At 41.9% G+C, this 26,086-nt stretch overlaps 1 protein-coding gene across 2 annotated transcripts in view; it reads right to left on the bottom strand.

Moving 5' to 3' along the window:
- Positions 1 to 26,000, bottom strand: part of HADH (hydroxyacyl-CoA dehydrogenase) — a 58,667-nt gene extending 32,667 nt beyond the window's left edge. The window contains exons 1-3 of one of the 2 annotated variants that reach the window (XM_015594905.2): positions 25,703 to 26,000; positions 6,307 to 6,435; positions 3,097 to 3,254 (exon numbers count right to left, since the gene is read on the bottom strand). In XM_015594905.2, the coding sequence (XP_015450391.1) occupies positions 3,097 to 3,254; positions 6,307 to 6,435; positions 25,703 to 25,828 (413 nt within the window). In that variant the 5' untranslated portion in view covers positions 25,829 to 26,000. The remainder of the gene's footprint in view (positions 1 to 3,096; positions 3,255 to 6,306; positions 6,436 to 25,702) is intronic. The other variant, XM_006918898.3, reaches the window with a different exon arrangement.
- Positions 26,001 to 26,086: the final 86 nt, after the last annotated feature.

Here is a 26,086-nt window from a genome sequence, read left to right as displayed (position 1 = left end):
CACCCGGATTCTCAACTAGAAACATCAGATAATAAACAAGAAATAAGATCTTTTCCCAAGTGTAAAGTGTTACTTCTCCATTGAATGGCAATTAAAATGAAAACAGAAGAAAACCACCATAGTTTAAAAGCCATCTCAAGGTTACATAGGTAGAACTGGAGATGGAAGAATAGATGTATATACAATAAATGCAGTTCAAGGTATTTTGCTCCAAAAAAAGCAGTACTATCTCCTTTGTGTGTATAAAATATTACCAGTTTAAAAAAATCCATACTGACTTAATCAAATTTAATTTTATAAGACCACAAAAAAATGGGGTTCAAAAGCATGACAGGCAAATCTTTAAACAGGCAAGAGTTCTAGGCTTTCCTATAGCGCCACCTTGTGGTTAAGTACACACAAAACTGCCTAATGCTAATTAGAACCACAAAGGCCTGGTCACAGTACAGGAAGGGGAGTGGTCCCTTACTGACCAGATTTGGGGGTTCCTGTGACCAAAAGCCAATACAACAATCTGCCTAAAATCGGGGTCTGGTGTGGGGAGGGGTGGAGGGGAACGGAGAATAAACAAGTAGTCTGAAAAGAGAAGAGTGGAGTAAAAGGAAGAGTCATGGTGGCCAAGAGCCTCTGGGGAGACCCTTCCCGTCCTTGGCTCAGAAGCGAGCTTCACTTTCAAGGCACTACAATACCCACCTTTCTCAAACAACTGCCAGGTCAGCCAATTTAAAAGCCAGAGCTTTTCCCTTCTTTAAAAAAATGACATTTTTTTAAGTTTTAAAATTCTAGTTTTCAAAGCTTCTTGCTTTTTAGTCAGTGAAGGAAATAATATAAACTACTGCTCATTACAGAAGGTAATGAGAAAAGGTCCACTGTAATAACAACGAGTGTGGCTGACACAAGTGTCGTTTAGCTGCACACCCTGAATCATGGCAGCAAGGCCACCCACGGCGGTGCTGGCTGGGGCTGTCACACTGGTAATATATACCTTTTTACAGGGTTTAAAGGGCACCCCATCTGCAAAAAAGGGAAACAAAGGTGCACCAAGCGCATTTCGTGGAAGGATGAAGTTACAGCGGAGCCCAGTCCCAGGGGTCCCCAACCTATGGCACCCCCAGCACACGTTTTACCAGAAGGAAATTCACATCTCCTCCCAGTGGACCTCTACGTCCCCTCTCCCAAACGGTGGCGCCGGCTCTGCTCCTACAGCGTCTCACACGCCTTCTTTCCACACAGCATGCCGACAGATTAAACACACAGGGTTGTCTTATCTTACACAAAAAGTGCACCTGCTCATTCTCCTTGGAACACTTGACTTTCGTGGACTGTCTTTTGTCTTTCTCTTTGTAATACTCAGGTACCAAAAAAACTACTTTTCTCTTAAATGTACTAACAGAAAAACCAACAGTGCAAACATAGTGGTCATTAGTAACGCCTTCAGCGTGCAGAAAACAGGGGCGGTGGGGGCTGTGGACTCAGCCCAGCTGACGAGGGCCTTAGCCAAGCTTTCCACCTGTACTTCTCACACCGCAGCAAGCGAAGTCACAATCTTTTCCAGGAAGCAACTACTGCATGATATTTTCATCCCCTGTTATAGGATCTAACTGTACAACATGCCAGCAGTAAAATATATATCAACAGAGCTGCTTAAAATGAAAAGAATGATGTAGAGAAGGATGGCTGATGGCCAGAAGCAGAGTCACATCTGTAGTATGCAACAGGTATCACTACCTCTATTTTACAGATTACTACGGAAACTAGTCTTAGAGAGTTGGAGCTAGGATGGTCTTGGAAATTATTTAAACCTCAGCCCTCCACTTGAATTGCAGATGATAAAACTGAGGGCCAGAAAGGCTTCACGATGGCCCACGGTCAGAGAGGAAAGTGGCAGGGGCTGGCCCCGGGCTCCCAGCCCCCCAACTTGCCCTACAGTCCTTCCATTACTTGATGCTAACACAGAGGGCAGTCAGAGTTGTCACTAGGGAATGGCCAACATTTCATTAAAGGCCAAACTGATTAACTACACTCCCTTTCCTGGGGCAGGTGTTTGGTTATCCTAGAGGGCTCCATGCTAACTTGGGAGGTAACACCCCAAGAAGGTCTCTGGTTTCTGTCTGATGTTTCTGCAGCCCCTAAATGCCAGTATACAGAGCATGATCATGTAGATCAGCACAGTGATGGATAGGTAACGGAAAAGCAGGGCTCTTTTCTTTCTCAGGGGCAGGGCCTCTCCAGGCAGCCATCAGGCCACATAACTCTAAGGGTCGTCATTCCAGAAGGCTTGTACGTGAGGGTCTTAATTTAGCCACTGCTCACTGGTGGCTGCCTATGAATTACTTTTGTCATATAATCTTATTTTGACTTTTTGTTCCAATCAAGAAGGGTAAAGTGTGGCCAAGACACAAGGAGAGCATGAGTGAATCAGTCAGGAGTCACAACTGCCAAAAGTCAAGAAAGATAGAAGGCTCCAGATTCTGAGAACTCGAGCTGCGTTGTGTGAACAAGCTTGCTGACACTGCCGAGTCCTGAGGCCCAGGTAGTCGTATCCCTGACCTACCTGGGGCTGGCTCTCCTCTCCCATCCTTTGCCAGGAAGCCTCGTAAAAACTCAACCGTCCTTTAATGATCCCAAGGCTGTTTTGAATTAACCCAGATAAAGCTCAAAACAGGAGAGTCCTGGGGAACTCTGTGTAGACAGAAAGGCCTCCCTTTCTCTTATACCTTTCCATTTGTTCCACTCAAATGAGGGGAACACGTGAAACTGCTCTGAGGCTCCTCAGCAGACACTGAAGGACATGCACAAGCCTCCTCCATCTGCTGCCCTGGGAGGGCCCATGACCTCTGTCTTTGCAAGAGAGAGGCCTGTCCCTGGACAGACACTCAATTTACCGTGGGAAATTCCGCCCTCGTTTGGGGACCAGGATCAGACCAGAGTAGCCCAAGCATCCGGAAGCAAACTGGGAGTAGGAAGATGGTAAACAAGGGAAATAGCTGTGGGCTGTAGAAGAAGGAAGCTTAGTGTCAAAAGACACTTTCCTTGAACAAAGCTTGAGCTGGAGCAAAGCCCTCAGACCCAGCAAAAATGTCAGGGGCCACGTACTCGGCAGCAAACTTGTCCAGCCTCTTGAAGAGCTCATTCTTCGCCTCCAGTTTCTCCACGATGGCCTCCACCACCAGGTCCATGCTGTGGACCACAGACGCTGCGTCTGTGCTGGTCGATATGCTGCTCAGGGTCTTCGCCATGAATTCATCACCAGCCTATTGCAGAAGAAGGAAAGGAACATTCCCTGAGCTTATCGGAAAATAGTGTTTAATTTGCTGCTAAGGCGGAAGGAGAGAGGAGAGTAAGAAGAGGCCTATACATCCCAGATGCATCTTGAATGTGCCGGAAATTCTGAGAAATTAAACTCCCTATGTTTCTGCTTAGGGACAGCAGCATCTCCACGTACATTAGACACCATGGCAAGAATCGGCCTGTGAACAAACCCAACTGTTGGTCGACTATCACTGTAGTGTATAGCAGCAGTCCCTAACCTTTTTGGCACCAGGAATCGGTGCTCCTATGAGAATCTAATGCCTGATGATCTGAGGTGGAGCTGAGGCGGTGATGCTAGCGCTGGGGAGCGGCTGCAAATATAGATGAAGCTTCGCTCTCTCACCTGCTGCTCACTTCCTGCTGTGCGGCCTGAATCCTAACGGTCCATGGTCAGGGGGTTGGGGACCCCTAGTGTACAGGATGTAATCTTCCAAGATCTTAGACAGCTCTCCTCCAGTTACTAAACTGTCTGTTCACAGCACCTGGCACCTGTATTGGCCCGTTGTATTTGTGTCCAGAGTAATAGACTACCATGGTCTGTTCCACAGAGCCTGTAATTTATCCTTCCAGAAAAGGGTGAAAGCTTAGCTCAGCATCATCCATTAGACAGGGAGATGATGCTGACTATTCCTCTCTCACAGGAGGTAGGTAAGAGCTGAGTAAGGGCAAAAGAGAGGGTAAGAAAGCCAAACTTAAGAGTCATTCATCAAATATTAATTGCCCATCACGTGCCAGCAACTGGTGTTTCAAAAACATGCCAGACACAGCCTCTACTCTCAAAGAGCTTACGGTCCCACCTCTTCCTCATTTGTGACTCCAGGTCTCTACAAAGAGACTTCGGGGCAGAGAAAGTCAGTGCCTCTATCAACTTTCATTTGATTTCAAGATGTAATTTCCCATTGGGCATCAAAAGTATCCCAAATCATCATGGAATAGACAACTATCAGAGCTGTTCAACAGAAATGTAATAGGAAATGACAGATGATTTTTAAATTTCTACTGGCTGCATTTTAAAAAAGAAAAAAAAAAGATTAAACATTTTATTGAACCCAATATATCTAATACATTATCATTTCAAGATATAATCAGTATTTTAAAATTTTGTTTTATATATTTTTTTCCTATGGAGTGTTTGAAATCTGGTGTCTATTTAACACTTGCAGCATAACTCGACTGGACTAGCCACATTTCAAGTGCTCAACAGCCACTTGTCGCTAGAGCTGCTGCACTGGTCAGCACAGAGCTAAGTAAAGACAGTATGTCGACCAGGCAGGTTGAAGCTGACAGGTCCCTCCTCAGAGCATTGTCCCTGGCAGAGATGAGAAACACCAGGAGACCAGACTCTGAGGAGTGACTCCTCAGGAGCCGAGCCACTTGAGCACAGAGGCGTCTAGTCACTCTGATGCAGGGGCTGGTCTCTGCCCACAGGGGATGATCTGCAGAAGTATGCAGAGTAAACAAGTGAAAACTGCAGGTCACCTGAGTTCAGACTCACTCGGAAAACAACCTCCACCTGTCCCTCTGACTTGTAAAAGGTGACTAGACATTAAGAAAATGCAAACCAAAAACATGAGATACCACTTTCATACCTCCTTAATACCTATTATGAAAAAAAGTGGAAAGTAACAAGCGTTGGCCAGGATGCAGAGAATCTGGAAGCTCCATGCATTGCTGGTGGGAATGTAAAATGGTACAGCCCCTTTACTATGGGAAACAGTTTAGTGGTTCCTCAAAAAAATCTAAACACAGGATTGCCATATGACCCAGCAATGCCACGTACAATTATGTAACTGCAAGGACTGAAAGAGGGACCTAAACAGATAGTATACTAATGTTCATCGCAGCGTCATTCACGACAGCCAAAGGTGAAAACAACTCAAGTGTCCATCGATAGACGACTGGATAAACAAAGTGTGGCATATGCACACAATGCAATATCATTACTTATAAAATGGAGAGAAGTTCACGGACGTACCTTGAAGAATTATGTCCAATGGAATAATAAATCAGTCAAAAAAAAGAAAAATATTGTATGATTTCACTTACATTAGGTCCCTAGAGTAGACAAATTCAGAGAGACAGAAAGATTAGAGGTTAACAGGGACTGTGGGAGAGAGAACGGAGAGTTGCTGCTTAACGGACACAGTTGTTTGGGAAGATGAAAAGGTTTCGGAAACAGCAGTGATGGTTGCACAACAGTGTGAATGTAATTAAAGTCACTGAGTTATACACTTATAAATAGTGAAAATGGCAAATTTTATGTTATGTTTTACGACAATAAAAAAATTTTAAAAGGTAACTAAACACACCCCTGTGGATTCCTCAGGTGAAAAACAACAACAAAAACCCTAGTTGCACTCTTCTCTGCCTATATATGGAGAGAAATTCCATTCAAGCCCAAGGAATTCAATCTTAACTGACTTTAACAAGGTGACAAAGGTAAACAAAAATTCACTGGGGTGACTTTTGCAGTATTTCTAATTATTCGCGAAGGACCAATGAAAAAAAAGTCAGTAAACCAGAGTTCTCAACCTTCTAGGGGTTCGAGTTCTTGTATCTCTTCTGCTGCTGGAAACTGCAAATAAATTCACTCTATTTTCCTCTCTAGTAAGCACATCAATAATAGGAGTAAGATATTACCTAAGCAATCAAAAGTTTCTACCTAAATCCATCGTTTGTTATACCATTCTCTTTCTAACTTGCAAGTATGAAATCTATCTTCCTATTTCTTCCTCTTCCATCCTTATAACAAAATAGGTGTCATTCAATCTCAACTCTCAGTGGACAGAATGAGTTCACTATCCACAGAAACTCTCTCAATCTCAAATCCTATGCAACGAGATGGTTATTTTCTTCTCTTGTTTTCTAATCAGTCCCTCTTATATGTGTAGTGGTTATATTATATTGGTCTACAGTTATGGGGAAATGAGTTTTACATAAATCAAAGAAGAAAAGGCCAGTGCCTCCCTAGCCACACTAATAACAAGAAATTACCTTCAGGTCCTCCGCAAACTTCTTCTTAGCCACTCTCCTAAGGCTTTCCTCAATTGCCTTTTTGGATTTTGCCAGGATGTTCTCTGTCTGGTCCACCAACACTACTGTGTGGCCCGTTGCTGCAGCGACCTAAAGCAAAATAAGAATAATTTTTTCTTTAGAAAAGAAGGAAATATTAAAGTTAAAAAAAGTAAAGTTTCACATTCCACATGAACTCTACCACCATTTCAAAACACTAAGTAAACATAACAAGCTGACATTAACTGAATACACAGTTTTTGTTAAAAACACAGCTCTCATTAGCCACTGTTCTACACTCGCTACATGGATGACAAAGTCTCAAAACCTGGGATCTGAATCAAGGTTCTGAAGTCCATACTGTAACTACCTCCCATACTGTGCTGTACAACATGAGAGCCCCTGTAGAACCACTGCTTTGGCGCTTGTGCGGCTCAAGGGTGTGGAGGAGACGGGCAGGTCAGCTAGGATAAACCTACCTGGAGATGACAGTAAAAAGTACAGATGACCCTTGAACAACACAGGCTGAACTTTGCAGGTCCACTTATATTGGATTTTTTCAATGTATTTTCTCTTCCTTATGATTTTCTTAATAATATTTTCTTTTCTCTAGCTTATTGTAAGACTAGAGCATATAATATATGTAACGAAATATGTGTTAATCAACTGCATATGTTACTGGTAAGGCTTCCCAGTAAGGCTTCAACAGTAAGCTATTAGTAGTTAAGTTTTTTGGGCGGGTCAAAAGGTATATGTGGATTTTTCTACTGTCCCAGGGGCCAGCGCCCCTAACCCCCACATTGTTCAAAGGTCAACTGTAGTTCTAAACCAGTCATGATGTGAGATTTCTGAAACTAGGCAACTAAAACTCAAAGCAGAAAACCAAAGAGAAAAAGAAACAAACAGAAAAGCAAAACTCAAAACCAAAAAGGTTCAAATCCCAAAGACAGATTTCCAAAGAATACTTTTAAAAATGGGAAGACAGGTTTTAAATGGAAGTTAATTACAATTGACCTGCGGTTGGTTGAATCCATGAATATGCAACCAGCAGATGTGCAGATGTGCAGGGTGGACTGTACAGGCTGGGTCCTGTGAGCCCTTCTAGTAAATCACCAAACCTGGGGAGGAGGGGGGAAGTAGGTAGGGAATGCTGATGCAGAAACTGAGAAAATAAATCTCCAATTCCAGATGGAGCTGGTGAGGAAATCAAACTGCTTTGAGACAACAGCTGAAGGGAGGTGTGGTGACCACTGTCAGGCAGATCTTCTGCAAGGCCGGGGCAAGCAGGGGACCTCCTCGGGGACCTCCCACTTTTGGCTTAGGGCCCTCCCACTTTTGTTTTTGGCTCCTGTGTTTGACAGAACCCCTGAAATTATACAAGTGATTTTCGCTTTGTTCCTTTCACTCCTGACCTACATCCTTTGACTAGGCCAGACACAATTCCTCACATTCCTACTTGTCTAGGTCCCAACCCGCTTTTCCCCCACTTCACCTCCAGCAGGCATCACTTAGGCTTTTTGCTCGAGGTGTTGGGGGAGGGGAGGAAATTCAAGTACATCTGGTACATGATGGAGCCAAAGCTGAAGGGAACAGAGACCAAAAAAAAAAAAGGGCAGGGGGTGAAATGAGGGCAGTGTCCTTTTACTTAGGGACTTTAATATCATTTAGAAAATACGAAAGCAAACAACATAAGGTTCCACATGTGGGATGTCAACTAAAATAAAAACCACCATAGTGAGGAATCTGATTTTAAAAGGCTGGACAAGAGGCGTATACCTAGAATGGGCCAGCTTCCCAAGGAATAAACTTAAAGGGGGCGGGGGGAGGGGGACACCAAGGGAAGTGGGACAAGCAAGGGAGGGGACATGCACCTTTTTTCTAGAAAGCCACTTTCAAAATTACTATAACCATATTTGATTGTAATAGTCAACAGAGTATTTTTTTTTATTGCAGAGAAGCCATGATGCTATCTTTATAATTACTGTTTTTAAAACTAAGAACCAAACCTAGAGAAAGAACCCTCAAATAGTCAAGTAAATCAAGAGACACATATATTATAAAAACACTAACATTCAACCAGGAAAAACCATGGCCAAAAAGCATTTTCAGATTAAATGCTGACTTTCCCCTTCTATCCAAAGTTCTCCAATAAAGGCCCCTCACCTCCTCGCAAGAAGACACTGTGTCATTCAGTCACTATCAGGCTTTATCCAGGGTCTGAATGAGCACACAAGAGACAACACATATATGTACACCCCGGCTAAAAAACAACTATTAATTCAAGGCTCCCCACTCCAGGCAACATTCAAGAGAGCGAAGTGCACATGTCAGATGACCATATCAAAATGACAGATTTGTAAAATGTTTATTTCCCCATCTCAACCAGAAGACACAGGAGGTGTAAGCAGTGGCCAAACCTAACACAGAAGAAGGCGACACCTTTTTCTTTCCCAGTGGGTCAGCGGTCATTTTTTTTAACTTCCCTTAGCCACACAGTGCCTCACTGGTCTAAAAGAAGCTGCTGTGTGAGAACTTAGCTCAATTTTTCTCCCTATCTCAAATGAAGGAGCATATTCTACAATTCTGGACTCTCCAAAATGTTTAAACTGGTATTTCTGGTCGAGTGAAAGGCAACAATTGCATGCTCTAAATGGTTATCCCTGGCAGATAATTATTTTTTTGTAAATACTTTCTACTTCAGCTTTTCTTTGCTTGGTTAGCTCACAAAGCTTCAAGAAAATACAAAGGAAATCTTATGGTATTGTCAATCCAAGACATAGAGAAAGAAGGCATTCCTATTTCAACCCAAAGTGGATATGGTTGGTTTTTTTTTTCAACCCAAAGTGGATATGGTTGGTGTGAACGGAGAAAATACAGGCAAAAAAGAGAAATTTTAACTCCTTGAAACATTTTCCATTTTATGATGAAACTCTACAGTGCAGGCCAAAATTTATTGTGTAGCAATAAACTAACATTATAGCATAATTCCAAGTGATTTCAAGTTATAGGAGCATTTTCATTCCACCCACCTGCTCAAGTTCCTTGCAATCATTTCTTGTAGGCACACCCAAGGGACATAACATCCTCAGGGTAACTTCGTGTCCTAGTCCCAGTCATCCTTGCAAACCCCAGTGCCTGGCCCACTGTGAGCACAATGAATCAATGAATGAACGAACCACATCTAGCCCACTGCCTGGTATGTATTAATTGCTTAATAAAATATCCATAGGCTTGTAGGTCCAATGTTCTCTGATTCTATTCATCTACTCCAAAAGGGCTTGGTTTTCCTCTCTGACTGGTATGTCTAAATAGCCTACCACAGAGGTGGATTCAGGATGCAGGCAATCCGTCCCTTCCCTCCTTGCACTCTATGTCAGACCTGACAGCTGCATGACTCTCATCCCCGACTGGCTCAACAAGCTGAGGCAGCTTTAAGCATGGCTAAGCAGCCAGCCACAGGCCACTTAAAAGCCAGCTCATTTCTTTCTGAATTACTAACACACTTGTCTTATTTCTTTTACGAGACAGATCCCCAAGAACTGGGGGAGCTTATAGAACTAACAGTCTCTATCTACCCTCAATTAACAGAAAGAACATAAGCCTTTAAGATGAAAAAATCCAAATGCAACAAAAATAAGAGGTGCCATGTACTGAGCATCTACTGTGTGCTGGGCACATACTTGGTATATTCCAAGACTATTTCTGATCAATCCAACAACCCTGTTGAAGAAGGCATTACCCGCTTTTTGGAAACTTCTGTCCTTAAATCAGTGGGGTCCAATGGCTTCCTGCTGCTCTCTGTCCATGAGACAATTCTAGACATTAACCAGAAGACACTATCTGGAAGAGTCCTCTCCGCTTAACTCTCCCCAAAATCCCCAAGGAAAGGTCAGGCCTGGTCAGGCTGCCTTTCTGCCTGGGACTCTTTAGCATCAGGGTCTTGTTACAACTCTCCTAAACAGAACTTGCTTCTCCATTCCTTTCTCGAAGGCTGGGCCCTGCACTTGTTTTCCCAGTTATGTTCCAAGCCTTTCACTTGAAATGGCTCTCTTCTAGCCTTGATCTCTGGCCATATTTGCATCTACCTTACCGTGTACTGAGCTTTGATTGTCAGCGACTGGCGACTGGCTCACACCTACCACCCTGAAGCTAGCAACGCCCTGTCCTCCTTTTCCACAGGCCACAATACTAAGCAAAATCCTGAGACTCTGAGAGAAGAAATCCGTTAAACAGTCCATGGAGGTTTGCCACCGCTAGTAACAGCTACAGTTTAGAGTACAGACACCAGGCCTATCATATCTCATTTAGTTTTATTTATTAACCAAATCTCCAAGTGCCAAATGCCAATTTTAAATTTTAACAGTTCTGTAGCTTGTGCTCTTGAAGATGAAATCATTGTAACAGTAAAACCTGCAATAGATAAGCATATATTATTTTTGACATTGGAACAGGAAAATTCAATACATAGTTTCCACTATGCCTAGAGCTAATTATTCATCTAAAGACAGGATCCACATAATACACACATCCACAGTGTGAAGACTGCCAACCACTGTGAGGCTTAGCTCTTTGGCATCCACAGCGCTTACAACAGCATTAAGTGCCAGTAACTGCTCCATTATCCCACCATTTTCTCTCTTCAACCTATAGTGAAATGTCCTTGGAGGAGGCACTGTGGCTTTACTTGGCACAAGTGATACTCTGAACATAAATGTACATACTGGCATTGATGTCTCAGATCTCGCTAGTGATTAAAAAAAAAAATTCATATCATCTGGAATATGCTTAAAATTTTAGAATCATCAATGAAAGGGAAACACAATTTTAAAACTTAAATTCTTGAAAAGACCCTAGTTTGAAAAATAATGACCTCATCTAACTTTTATGGTAACTATAAGATCAAATATTAAGAAAGTATGTATACTGTTACAGAATCGAAAACACTTAAACTGAAACACGGTGTTTAACACCTGGTTCAAGATTCCCCTTTCAGTCCCACATAACAACACCCTGGTTTAGGGGCTCATTACTCTCATCAGCAATAGCCTCCCAACTTAGTTTTGTGCTCCTCTCTCCCAACCCTTAACAGATGTTTCTTTCAGCTTCTTAAAGTGCAAGTCGAGCGGTCTTTGCAAGTTCCCATTCCTTCCTCCACTAGATGCCCAGGTCTCAAACTGTAAAACTCATTACGCCTAAGACTGTCCTATATAAGTTCCTTCAGCTTCTTCTTTTAGACCTTGAAATATAACTTCTCTTTCTTCATTCTTTCTTGTAAGGATTATCCCTAATTGCTGCTGAGGCCAACCTTTTTCCTAGGGTAGATATGGTGGTCCATGGTTATTGGTATCCAATTACTCCTCCTGAATAAAATCAGGAATCCTTCAGGTGGTTAGTTCTCCTCTTGACTTAAGAACAGAACAAGAAGTACTGTGTTTTTCTTGGAAGTCAAGTAATTGTACTGGGGTGTACAAACAATCTGGACAGTGGGGAAGCCTTCAAATAGTTTGGGTGAAAATGCAGATTACTAGAAAATGCTTTCCACCAAATGATCAAGGGTCACTGACAAAAAACTTGTCTTCTCGGAGCTGGGTAATTAATTTGATCTGCTACCCCAACAGCGATGCTTCCTTAGGGCTGAAGGGGAACTGCCATTTGGAGCGCCAGGCAGGGCCTGTCTACATTCATCCCTTCACTGACTGCCTCCTATTGACTCAACATCTGTGTTGTGCCTGTTCTGGGCCCTGAGATAAGGTGGTGAAAACACAGAGCCCTCGCTCTCAGAGAGCTTTCACTCCTCAGAAATGATCACATTTGTTCCTCACATAACCTTTGCGGGGAGGTGTTGTCACAGCAAACTGACAGTCCAGACGTGAATGGGACTTGAAGCCAGGGCTGCCTGAATCCAGAGCACCCCTCCCTGTGCTGGCTGGTACCAACCCCCAAACCATGGCTGGGCCTAAGGGAACAGTCTGAGACAATTCTGAGCTGGGCAAGGGCCACACTCTGGAGCCCATCTGCTGAGATGGGAAATGCTCCTTAACCTCTGTGGGCTGTCTCATCTGTAAAAGTGGGGTGATAGGGTTGTTGGATTAAATGAGTTAACTCATGTTAAACACCCAGGGTGGTGCCTGACATACCATAATATCTTATTATTCTTATTCTAGGCAGCCTCTCCCCGACCCCTTCTTCCTCTGTGAGGGTCTGAGACCTAAATAATGGATCCAGGTACAGCCTCCTATGGTATATTATTTTATTTTGCTTTTGAGCTTACACCTTCTGATCCCAAGACTTGTCCTTTTCTGGCTTTCACTTTCAGGTTTTCCCTTCTGCGTCCTTCCATGTTTACAAACAGGCTGGGATCTCTCTTTACGTAAAAAAGAAAGCAAGAAAAGGGGTGGGGGTGGGTTCAAACATCCTTAGCCACCTGAAGCAGCCTTCACTTGGCCACCAAAGTCCTTCAATTGCTGGGTGGCATCGTGGTATGCAGAGCACAAATTCTAGAACTGAACTTATGAAGTTTAAATCCTGGCTTAGCTACTTAATGTGTGACTTTGGGCAAGTGATGCAGCCCTTCTTTCTATGGTTTCCTGATCTATAATGAGGGATAACAAACAGTACCCATCTTACAGGATGGTTGTAGGATTAAAGAAGTTAATGTGTTAAGTTCTCAGACCGATGCTGGGAACATGGAAAGTGCACAATGCTTGTTACCCGACGCTCCAGTTACTACATTAGATACTTCCACGTTCTCCAAACCATGCAATTCCTATAGTCTACCAACATGGTTCCTCTACCACCACTGCTGGATGAAATCACAGGTAACTTATCAATGGCCTTCTGATTGCTCAAACCAATGCCTGTTCTCTTTGGTTCCATCTTGTACAGCCTGCACATTGCCGACTAGGGCTGCCTTTCTAAAACTCTCTTCAGTTTATTTTTTATCTGTCTGTTCATTTCAGCCACATTGACTTCTCTTAACCTTCTCTAAACAAAGGTATCCTTCAAGGTTCTACTTTCAATATTCTTTTCTTCTACCTGTATCCTTTCCTTCTGGAATCTCAATCATCCTCATAATTTTAATTAACTATGCCTGAAACCAACATATTCTGTCCCAAGCTAGAGTCATCACCTTGACTCTAAACCCAGTTCTTTTTGACCTTCATTAATGGTACCATTTATGTGAGTGTCACAGTCTGGCTGGACAACTTTAACTTTACCCTTACTGTCCCAAAGAAATTCTATCCCTCATTCAAGGCTCATTTCAAATATTACCCTCCAATAAAGTCTTTTTTTAAATGAATGTTCTCTTTCCTATTTTTGAAACCTCAGAGCCAGATTTTTACTGCTCTTATTATGCTATTTTATACCAAAGTAAACTGTGTCATTTGGATCTCTGTCTAACAATCTCTGCTCTTAGATTTAAAATCCCTTAATGGCAGAAATTGATTTGGTCTTTTTATCCCCTAGTACTTATCACATGCCTTGCACATGGTGGTTGTCCAATAAATAACTGCTAAATACCACATGCTTTGGAGTGTAGTCACCTGAGCCTGTGCTCTTCTCCAGCCACATCGCACTTCTCCCCCTTCTATGCTAGTCGTGGCTCCACCCCCTGCCCAAGTGGTTCCCACCACCAGGAAGCTCCCTCTCCCTCTGCTGCCTGAGAGACTCCAGCTTATCCTTCAGAATCCAACACAGAGGCTATTTCTGCTTTAGTGAAACCTCTCCTAACCTCTAGCAGAGGGAGTCACTTCTTTGTGCCTCTATCGATTTATAGAGCAGAACTTTTATACAGGACTCCAAATAATGAAAGAAAATAAATAACAGTGTGGAGCTGGTGTGAGTTACCAATGGTCCCTCAGTTATGTATGTAATGGTGGCCCAATCCTCAGGATGTAAATACAGCAGATGAATTAAAAACAAACTGGTCATAGTCTATTTCATGTTGTAAAAACCTCGCGAATCTCAGAAGAAAGGTCATTAACCAACCAATGTGTAGGAGAAATCCCACTGTGAAAGAAGATGGGAAAATTCACAACCCCAACTTTTGATGATGAACTCAAGATGATACCTGGAGACCGTTCCAAAAGAGCTGTTGCATCATCCACTTCTTCAGAGTCTAAGTTGCTGTTCCCACAAATCCCAGCGTAGTGTGGTTCTGGCATACCTCTATCTGCAGCCCACTAGTTTCCAGTACATATAAACTTCATACACATATATGTAGTACATCATATACATATGCCATTTTTACATATACTTTTTAAATGTCCCTTTTTCCTTACCATAAGAACACATAGTCTATATGTCATATCATATCTTAGGTGTTTAAAAGCCCTACCTTGAGGTATTTAAACCACCAAAACTTTCATCTGTATCAGGCCATGTCCCAGACATGACAGGCAGGCGACACGTGCCTTTATTACAGGTGGTTGTTTGTACTTCCATTTCTTCCCCTGGACAGTGAGCAACTCAGGAGCAGCAACCACATTTTACCTTTTACCCACTTCAATGCTTAGCATGTGGGAGATACTTAATATTCGTGAAAAGAACACCTGAATAATAAGACTTATTTTTTAAAAGACTCAATGTTTAAAATATTTTAAGAATAAGTTCGGAAGGAATCATGGCTGGTTTTTGGTGCCAGAAACTGCAACAAATTTTATATGACCTTCAAGTTATTCTGGAGTTATGAAAAATCACATTATTAGTTTGAAAAAGACAGAGAAAAAAGTTAATAAAGTTTTTAGTCAACTGCCGAGTGGAAAAAAATGCTACAAAAGTCTCTATTATTTTGGTGAGCAGATTATCAGGTTTCTGGCACAGGTAGTTGAGATGCTGGGCAAAAGGGAAGCCAGAGGGCAAACACTGGGCAGCACGGCCACTCCTGTGATTCGAATGTGGGTTTGTGCTTAGTTTCCTCCAGGATATGAATGTGTCCTATGTCTTTTAACAAAAGAGCTGTGGCCAAGGCCAGAAGCATGCAGTCCCTATGTTTGTGTCTGTCTCTGAGGGACATATGTGTGACCCAGGTCAAGGACTGGCCACAGACACATCAGCTCACTCCCTCCCTCCAAAATAGGTCTCTTCTCTATCACACTGGGAAACTGAGGCACCTTAGTTTCTCATCTACTGCAAGGGCAAAGATGGGCAAAAGCATTTATCGTTCAAGTTTATTAGTTACAGATAATCAAAACTATCGATTTTTCAAGCAGGAAACTACCCTAGAGATTATTCAGTGTGGTGGCTTTGCAAACATTTGAGCCGTGAAATCCTTCAGAGGAACGCATACAGAAGAGCAAAATGTAAAACAAAGGTCAGGAAAGGGGAGTTTGGGAACCACCAAGGAGATTCATGGAATCTCTATTAAGTCCATCAGAGCATAGTGTAGAAACCTCTGATCTAGTCACATTCATTAGGATGGCCATTATCGAAGACATAGAAAATAAGTGTTGGCAAGGATAGAGAAAAATTGAAACCTTTGTGCACTGCTGATGGGAATTCCAGTATGGCAATTCCTCAAAAAAATAATTACCATATGATCCAGCAATTGCACTTCTGGATTTATACACAAAAGCACTGAAAGCAAGGCCTCTAACAGATAGTTGTACACCCATGTTCACGGCAGCATTATTCACAACAGCCAAAAGGCAGAAACAATCCAAATGTCCACTGATGGATGAATAGATAAACAAAATATGGAATATGCATGCAATAAAATATTATTCCATTAAAAATATTCCAATGGATTATGCATTAAAAAAGAAGGAAAATTCTGTAAAGTTGCAGGATACAAAATCAACACACAAAAATGCTGCATTTCTACTACACTAATAATGAACTCACAGAAAGGGAAATTAAGAAAACAACTCTATTTATAATTGCATCTAAAGAACAAAATGCCTGGGAATAAATTTAATCAAGGAAGTAAAAGACCTGTACTCAGAAAACTATAAGACATTGATGAGAAAAACTGAAGATGACACAAATAAATAGAAAGATATTCCATGCTTGTGAATTTATATTGTTAAAATGTCCACACTACTCAAAGCAATCTACAGGTTCAAGCAACCCCTATCAAAATTCCAATGGCATTTTTCGCAAAGATAGAACAAACAATCCTAAAATTTGTATGAAGATCTCAAATAGCCAAAGCAATCTTGAAAAAGAAGAACAAAGCTGGAGACATCATGTGCCCTAATTTCAAACTATTATTACAAAGCGATAGTAATCAAAACAACATGGTACTGGCATAAAAACAGACACATAGATCAATGGAACAAGATAGAGAGCCTTGAAATAAAATCATGCATATATGGTCAATTAATTTATGACAAATCAGCCATGAGTATATAATGGGGAAAGGACAGTCTTCAATAAATGGTGTTGGGAAAACTGGACAGCCACATGAGAAAGAATGAAACTGGACTATCTTACACCATACACAAAAATTAACTCGAAATGGATCATTAAACTCCTGAAATCATTAAACTAGAAAAAAACATAGGAGGTAAGCTCCTTGACATTAGCCTTAGCGATGATTTGACACCAAAAACAAAGCCAACAAAAGCTAAAATAAACAAGTGGAATCACCTCAAACTAAAAAGCTTCTGCACAGCCAAAGAAACCATCAACAAAATGAAAAGGTAACATACTGAATGAGAGAAAATATTTGCAAATCATATATCTGATAAGGGGAATAATATCCAAAATATATTTAAAAAACTCATACAACTCAATAGCAAAAACAAATAAACAACTCCCCCGCTCCCAGAAAAACCCCACAAAAAAAACACAATCTGATTAAAAAATGAGCAGGGGAAATGCACAGATATTTTCCCAAAAAAGACATACATACAGATGGCCAAGAGGTACATGAAAAGGTGCTCAATATCACCAATCATCAGGCAAATGCAAATCAAAACCACAATGAGATAGCACCTCACGCCTGTCAGAATGGCTATTATGAAAAAGTCAAAAAAAAGTGTTGGAGAAGATACGGAGAAAAGAGAAACCATGTGTGCTGCTGATGGGAATGTAAATTGGTGTAGCTACTATGGAAAACAGTATGGAGGATCCTCAAAAAATTAAAAATATAATCTAGCAATTCCACTTTTTATCCAAAGAAAATGAAGCACTCACTTGAAAGGATATATGCACCTCCATGTTCATTGCAGTATTACTTACAATAGCCAAGATAGAGAAGTAACTTAAGTGTCCACTGATGGATAAATGATTAAAGAAAATGTTGTGTGTGTGTGTGTGTGTGTGTGTGTACACACATACATGCCAGAGCGGAGGGAGTGAAATATTACTCAGCCATAAAAAAGGAGTAAATTCTGCTTTTTGCAACATGGATGGACCTTGACAGCATTATGTTAAATGAAATAAGTTAGAGAAAGACAAACACCATGATGATCTCACTTACATGTGGAATTTAAAAACGAACAAATGACTGAGCTCACAGATATGGAGAACAGATTGGTGGTTGCCAGAGGTGAGAGAGGAGGCGGTGAAGGGGGTTAAAAAGAACAAATTTTCAGCTATATACTTAATAATACTGTATTGTATATTTGAAAGTTGCTGGGAGTAGACCTTAAAAGAGTTCATTGCACACAAAAAATTGTAACTGTGTATGGTGACAGGTTAACTAGACTTATAATAATCATTTCTCAATATATACGAATATTGAATCATTATTTTGCATAAATGAAACTAATACACTGTTATATTGTCAATTACATCTAAACTTAAAAAAAGGAAGAAAATTATGACACGTTACAACACAGATGAACCTTGAAGACATTATGTTAAGTGAAATAAGCCAGTCAGAAAAGGACGAATATTGTATGATTTCACTTACATGAAGTACCTAGAATAGTCAAATTCAGAGACAGAAAGTGGAGGAGTGCTGGCCAGAGGCTGGTGGGGAGGGGAGATGGGGAATTATTGTTTAATGAGTATGGAGTTTCAGTTTCGCAAAATGAAGAGTTCTGGGGTGAATGATCATAATGGTTTCACACAATGTGCATGTACTTAAATGCCACTAAATTGTACATTTAAATGGTTAAAATGATATGTACAACAAGGTAATTCTGTCTATGTCGCATACTTCATCAAACTCTTCAATGGCTCCCCGTACCACAGAATAAAACTTAAGTTGCTACACATGGCAAGCAAAGCCCTCCAGGACGGGGCTTCATCCCTCTCTAGACACACTGTTCACTGTTGCCTGACGTTCCACCATCACAAGCCCTGTAACTCCCTGCATCTGCCACTGCTTCTAATCTCCTTTGCATTATCCATATCTTCTTCCCAACTTCACTTCATTAAATAAGCCTGAGAACCACCCTGAGATACTAAGCATCCTCACTCCAACATTCTCTCATCCCCAGGCTAGGTGTCTCCCGTGTTCCTGTAATACTCCGACATACCCTTATCCCTGCACCCATCACAATGTTTTATGATCATCTGCTTCAGCGCCAGTCTCCTTTACTTCCCTACTGCAGGCTCCTGACTAAATGTCATTCATCTTGGCCTGCTGAGTACCTAGACCCCACCTGGCTGTGGTGGGCCCTCAAGAAATGGTGACTGAACAAATACATCTGGTGGAAAAGCCAAGATGACATTAGGTCATTTGAAGGTCCAGATTTCTTTTCATCAGGATAGCTGAGGGCTTCCCCCTACAATGTGAAAATAATTATATTATCGAAGGCTCTTACTTAAAAAGAATTTCATGTGTCTTGAATGCAAGGATATCAATCACACTCATTCTTCTTCTAGAATTATGCAATGATGCCATCCAAGTTATTTCCAACTTTCTGCGAAGGGATGGCAATGGAGGAGGGGATCACAAAAAGAAAGAAGCCCTTTTCCCTTCTCCCATAGACATCTGTTAATTTTACAATAAATAAGAAGACTTCCTGGCACTTTAACTCAAGTGACCATAATTTAAATCAACCCAGTGACCTACACATTGTAAGACCTTGAAGACAAGCAATCTGCAATGGAAAATATTTTATTTGAAGGTCATGTCCTCAGTTCCATGACTTCTCTAGCCTTAGTGGAAGGGAAGCTTAGCCAGAGAGAAGTATTTTTAGACAAGGGTGTTTCAGAGCTGTAAAAATAGGCCGAGTGAATAGCACACTTGTCCAAACCCCTGAGTACTCCAGCCACAGGGCCAAAGTAAACACAACAAACAGAAGCACACTGGACTGACATATTTTCACAAACATAACATCAAATTTGAAGCAGCTTCTCTAAAGCATAACCTGAATGGTGAATTTGTGAGAACTATGTCAACTGGTCCAGCTGAGGTGTCCCATGTGCCCCAACACTGCAGAAGGGCTGCATTTCATCAACATTACATTCTTTCAGAAAATTCACAAAGTTGCTTGAACTATCTGCCATACCCGAATTCCGACTTCCTCCCAATTTCCAGAATAAGTGCACTGTGTCAGTGCTCCCCATGCTGGCTGTGCCCCAGAGGCGGCTGTGCTTTCCCATCAAGACCCAGCTTCAGCTTCTCGTGCTTTGATGAAGGGAAAAGAAAAGTCATAAATCAGTTGTATCTCTCAGAGCTGGTAATTTTGGGTTTATAATTACCTCTAGTAGTGCAATACCGTAAACTTTACCATCGACACGAGTTGACTTCATTAACTTCAACGATCAGGAAAGGCATTCTGTTGAGGCTTTCAACCACCACCACTGTAATCAGCTGGTTTGTTCTTAAAACAGTTAAATTCATTGGCTGGCCTCTTTATATAAACTTAGATTTTTATATAACAAAAAGTGTGTCTAAAAAGCCAAGAAAATGTGCCTCCATTTTTAGATAAGAAGTATGTTAAACAGACAATTAAAAAAATCCAACGAGTATCTAGGTTTGGTAATGTAGAGAAAATAACTTCACAACAATCCACGTAAAAATGACTGGTCCAGGAATCACAAAGGAAAGCTCAGGAGAGAGCCCTCCTCGTAGAGGAAAGTCTGAGAGCCTTTTGCTGTTTGGAGCAGACTGACCACGACCCCATCTTCAGAGTGCACATGGTTGGAAGAACAATGGCAATAACAGAAGGAGGAAGCTCTCTGGAAAAGCTGGAGGTAACACGATGAACTGAGTTTCAGCAAGTGACTTTGAGGCTATTACGGGCAGAGAGATGGCAGCAGAGCATCCAAACAGTGACAAATGATCAGCAAGTGACTCTAACTGTAAGTCTAGAGCTGAGGAGAGGTCAAGCTGCTATCTGTTAATTCCAGATGCCCACAAAGGCTCCCCTTGCCTGTGTAGGCCATGCCTCCCCATAAGACAGCAGAGACCAAAAGTGCAGGCGAAACTGGTTATCTCAGCCTCGTGTACCTCTAGCCAGCAGAATAGCACCTGAGAGATCAAGTTCTGGCCCCAACTCTGCCTCTGACCCTTGACCCCAAGCACATCTCTGCAGTAGTGATTATTACAATGGTCACATGAAATGACAGAGATATCAAGTACTTTGAACGGATAAAGTGTCACATCTGTAGAGTTTTTAAAGTGCCAGGCTCTGTTGTAAATGCTTTATGAGTATGAACTCATTATAATACCCACAAAAGTCTAAATGAAGCACTAACATTATTTTGCTCAACAATCCACATTGGTCTTAAAATCTTTAGAACTGTTTTAACTCCCCATATGTCCCTTATCGTATATCTTCAAAAACAATTAAGAGAATCTAAAATAAGAGAAGTCATCACCAGATTAGAAGTGATGGAGCTATATAAAAACATTTATTGAACAGTTACCATTGAACATGCTAGTATGACTCTAAGCACTTAGCTCATTTAACTCTCATACTACTGTGAAGCGAGTATCCTAATTCCCAGATAAGGGGAAGAGGCAGAGAGGGTTTCAGTGACTTGTGCAAGGTTCCCACAGCCAGGAAAGGAAGGGCTAGGATCCAAACTCCAGCAGCCAGTTCACTTTCAAGCGTTAGACCACCACTCACCAGACACTATCCCATCACACTGTTAGCATAATCCAGGGAAAGACACAGAACAGAGAGCAGCAGCATTATCTTCCTGTGAGCTGGGCAGTGAGGGTTGTGACTAAGGGCAGATACAGGAAGAAGAGAGAAGGGGAAGGAAAGGAAATGAGAAACTCAAGCAGGGAACAGATAACAGTGAGGATGGATCTAGGACATGGCAGAAAAAATCTAAAACCTGACTGAGGTGCCATTTCTGCTCTATGGTATCCAAACATATTTCTCGACATTCTTTTTTTGCCTGTTGGTCCCACCTCAAGTCCAATGACTAATATGCCGACAGGCTGGTTTACTGTCTCAGTACATCACAGAGAGCAGGGAACAGCCCAGTAAAGAAGTGAGCAACAACAGAGAAAATGAGGGAAGAACTTCATGACAAACACATGTCCCATACTCTTGAAGAGGAAGTTAATACCTGAGAATAAAAATATTCTCTCCATAAGAACAGTTACAAGGAAAGCTTATAGCCAGGTGACTGTGCCAGTCTCCTGTGATTCCAAAACTTCTCCCCGGCTACTGCACTGTATTCAAGCAAATTTCAAGAGATGTATTCACTGAACAGAAAGAATAAAGTTAACGAATACACAACAACTCTGATCTCTCTTCTATTCAGCACCAGGAAATTCAGCTAGGGACAGGGAGAAGAGATGGGTGAACAAATTCAGTGGCTGGGGAGGAGCTTGCGGGTCCCCTTGAGTCCTCATTAAGCATCACAAATTTCAGAGAAATATTCATCTGTAGCTTAGAATGTTGCCCCCGCCTTTGCTTTAACAGTTTCAGGAGCTCTGTCCAGAAACAGATACTAAAAAATAAAAACTTTGGGTGAGAAGAACCCAACCTCCAAACCCCTTCAAGATGCAAACTTTCTCACTTCCTGCAAGAAGTGTAGTGCTCTAAAAGGAATGTTGTACCAGGGCCCTGAGAAATCCAGCCTCTGAAATGCCATGCCGAGGGATTTCTCTATCTCTTCACCAGGAACTTAAAAGCTACGAGCGCTCTGGGCTCCTCGTATGAAAAAGGCAATGGACGAAGCAAGGTTTATAAAGGATTCATCCCTCAAACTGAAGAAATGCACAGCTCGTACCTTTCTTCCATTTTCCCCTCTATAAAGCAAAACACAACCTGACCCCCGCTCAAGGGTCATTTAATGCTGTAGGCATCTTTGCTGGCCTAAGTATCCAACTGAAGACAAATTGGCAATCAGAACCAAGTCAGAAGTGAATAATGGGCAAACACATAAAATAAGTTAACCTTACTTAAATATTAACCTGCAGTCTAAGAGATTTTTAAAATTTAAAACAAACAAAATGACAGGTGAAGTAGATATTCTTGGAGAATACATATGTACAAATGACCTGTGCTCTGATCACGTGTAATTAAGCAGACCTTGCTTGTCTTAAATTGCTTAATTGCTCAAGAAATGAGTCAGTGTCCCATAAAATCTATTTAATTTGTTTCATCCTAGTCAGCATGAATTGGAACATATGGCAAAAATGATTTTTAAAAAACTAAGATTGTAAACAGAACTAAAATTAAAATTAAAACTACTTCAGAAACCTTGATTAAATTTAAAATTTATTAAAATTAAAACTACTTCAGAAAAAGTTCAGGAGATTACAGCTAAATGTGAATTAGTAGCCTACCTTAGATGCTAGTTTGTGCTTGTGTTTTTAAGACTTTATGAGGATTAAAAATATGATGGGGGGAGGACAAGACGTGCCTCTCTCTTTTCTGAAGACCTTGGACAAACTGAAGTATTAACTGGCATTTTCCTTCAAGATTAAGCGAGATGAAACAGAATCGCAACCAATATTCTTCATCTAAACAGTACAGGCCTACCTCAGCAGCAACAATCAGGGATGGGAGTGGTAGGAAGGGAGGACAAAAGGAGAAGCATAACTGCAATGAAAATATTAACCATAAAGGCAGATGATAACCTGTTGTGAGCTCTTACTAGGTGCCGGACACTGTGCTAAGTGCCTGACAAGGGATAATTCATTTAATCCTCTCCACACTCCTATGAGGCTAGTACTAGTATTAATCCTACTTAAGAGATTAGTAAACTAAGGCACAGAAGTAACTTTCCCATTTAATACAGCCAACATGAGGCAGAGCCAGCATATAGACCATCCAATTCCCCATACTGAACTGGAACTAATCTTCAGTCAAACACAGCAACTATATAGCCTGTTGCACTCAAGAAACAAAAGAGATTTACCCTGTGCCAAGAGCCAAGGGGCACAGAAAATGAGGCAATACTGCCTAGACTCCATGCTTCAGGGTAGTGTGCAAAAACGGATCAGCTAAACCACTGAAACTAATTGACCTACTGGCGGAGAGCAGCACTGAGATGTACTGCAGGAAAGCAAGGTTCCCCTCTACAGGATTACAGTTGTCAACGAAAGTGAGTGAGGCTCTTGTAAACTCTTTTCTGTAAGGATGGAACTACTATTCCTTATAGCTGTTCACTATTTAGACTTCTGGTCTTTATCAACTTTTGGTCTGACAGTTCCATTGTATTTCCAACCTTTGGAGTAAAAAGCTCTCTTTTTCCCACCTTAAGTTTCAAAAGGAACTCCCTGGTCCAACTACTCAAGGATTTGATCCACAAGTTTGCGTTCCCATCAATGCCCTCCTTTCTCAGATGAAAGCTCCAATACCATATTCATATTTTTAGGTGCTACTTTGGGGCCTTTTCGGGTAACACTTTTTTTTTTTTGGTCCAATAATGGATACAGCATTTAAGAACTGAGCAACTTGATTTTGTACTTGGTTTCTACCTGGTTTCTAATCCTCTTCCACTGATGTCTTCAAGGCACCATCAACAATAGTTTTTGGACCCATCTCCTATATTGGCATTGGAGGCTTATGGCCCTAATTATTTTGTCCTTAAGATATTGTTTAAATATTTTCAAACAAATACATTATTTTATACCTACCCATGACAAATCTCTCTCCCTCAGCCGTGGGAGATTTTGGTGGAGCAGGGGAATACAAGTGTGCTCAAGCTAAATTTTCTCGAGTATACTATAATATGGTATAATATTTGGAACTTTTAGGTTAAAGGCACTTACTCCTCCCATCTCATGGAGAACACAGTTTAGAGAGACACCATAACCTAGCAGCTAGGGCATCCACACAATTAAAAGGGCAATGTATGTCCAAACACATGATCTCAGAAGAAAGAAATGGAAGAATGTAAGAAGAAAGCTAAAATGTCAATAAAATATAGATTTGAGAAGAAAACACAATCAAATTATTATGTTGCAAAAAATTTGCACGAAGAGCAAAATTAAGATATATAATAATAAAAGATTTTTTAAAAAGCAAGCATAGACGTGGTTGGAAAGACACTGAAAAATAAATTCTTTCATGACTGTAGCCACCACATTGAAGTATTCCTATAGGAAAAAATAGGTAATGGTTTCTCCTCCAACAATATACGTTGCAAAGGGCTGAAATACTAAGAATATAATTAACTAGGATATGAAAATCTAGCTTCTCCAATGAGCTGGAATTTGCTAAAAATAAGTAAGATGCAAGTATCACAGTATCCAGGTAATCAATTGCACAACTGACCCTAAGCCACCGCTCTGCTGGAACAGAGCAGGGTCCTGAAGACGCACAGTAAGGTTGGAGTCTCCTCCCCAGCCCTCAGAAGCTTTATCTTCCCCTCCCACTTTCTGCAAGCGCCGAATTGTGCAGTTCTCAGTACAGAAAGCAGAGTCCAAGGTTAAAGTTAACAAGCTGCTGCCTATGGCCTACTTCCAGGGCCTCACGAGCTGATTAGGTAACTTTACAAAGTGCTGCAACGGTGAGGACTATTGTTACTCTTTGTAACCCAGCAAGCAAACAGAGGAGGAGTTGAAAGGAGAGCATTTAGGACAACAGAAAACTGCTCTGACGAAAACTGCATAATTCTAAAAAACTGATCAAATTAAAATTGATTGTATTTCAGGTCTATGGAAGTAAATTTGGGTTTAAACCAAGGAGGAAGGAAGCACGTTATGTCTCCACTTGTGCGTATACAATACCAGCTTCTGTCTGTAAAGCCCCATTCCAAAGTGCATTCACCAACACGCCACCGAGCCCTCAACGGGCCCTGGGGACGGCTGCAATTTAGGGTCGAAGAAACTGAGGCTGGGCCCCTGGACACAGGCTCTTTGGAAGTGGACACACTCACAGGCCCCGACACCAGACCTTTCAACCACCAACTACAAGGGTGAAGGAACCGGGTGGAAAAGTCCCGGGCTTCCCGTGGACGTCGACCTCTCGGCGGGACACCACGCCGGGTGGTAGCCCGCCAGCGCTCTCATCTTAGGGTGGGCAGGAAAGCAAACGGGGTGTGTTGCCGCTGGGTGGCTCACCTGCGCGATGCCGGAGCCCATCAGCCCGCCGCCAATGACCGTCACGTGCTTGATGACGATTTTCTTGGCCGAGGCGGTGGATGAAGAAGCCATGGAGCGAATGAAATGCCTGGTTACGAAAGCCATGGTGCGGAGCCGGAGCGGCAGAGGAGACGGAGGAGAGGCAGAGGCTGAGGAAACAAGCGGCACAAGAACGAGCAAAACACTGCATGCAGCGCGCTACCAGCAGCCAGCTGACTTCCGAGCGCGGAGGCCCAGACTGCTCCGCCGCCGGCGCTCTCTGGGCGTCACCAGACGTCACCGGCGGCGGGGCGGGGACCCGTGGCCCGCTCCGCCCATTGGCCGAGGCCACCCGGACGGCGTTCGAACGTTGGAGCGCGGCCT

This window comes from Pteropus alecto, unplaced genomic scaffold (assembly GCF_000325575.1).
Source record: "Pteropus alecto unplaced genomic scaffold, ASM32557v1 scaffold5, whole genome shotgun sequence".
Taxonomy (NCBI): domain Eukaryota; kingdom Metazoa; phylum Chordata; class Mammalia; order Chiroptera; family Pteropodidae; genus Pteropus; species Pteropus alecto.
The sequence above is the reverse complement of the archived record's forward strand: the minus strand, read 5'-3'. Positions and strand labels throughout refer to the sequence as shown.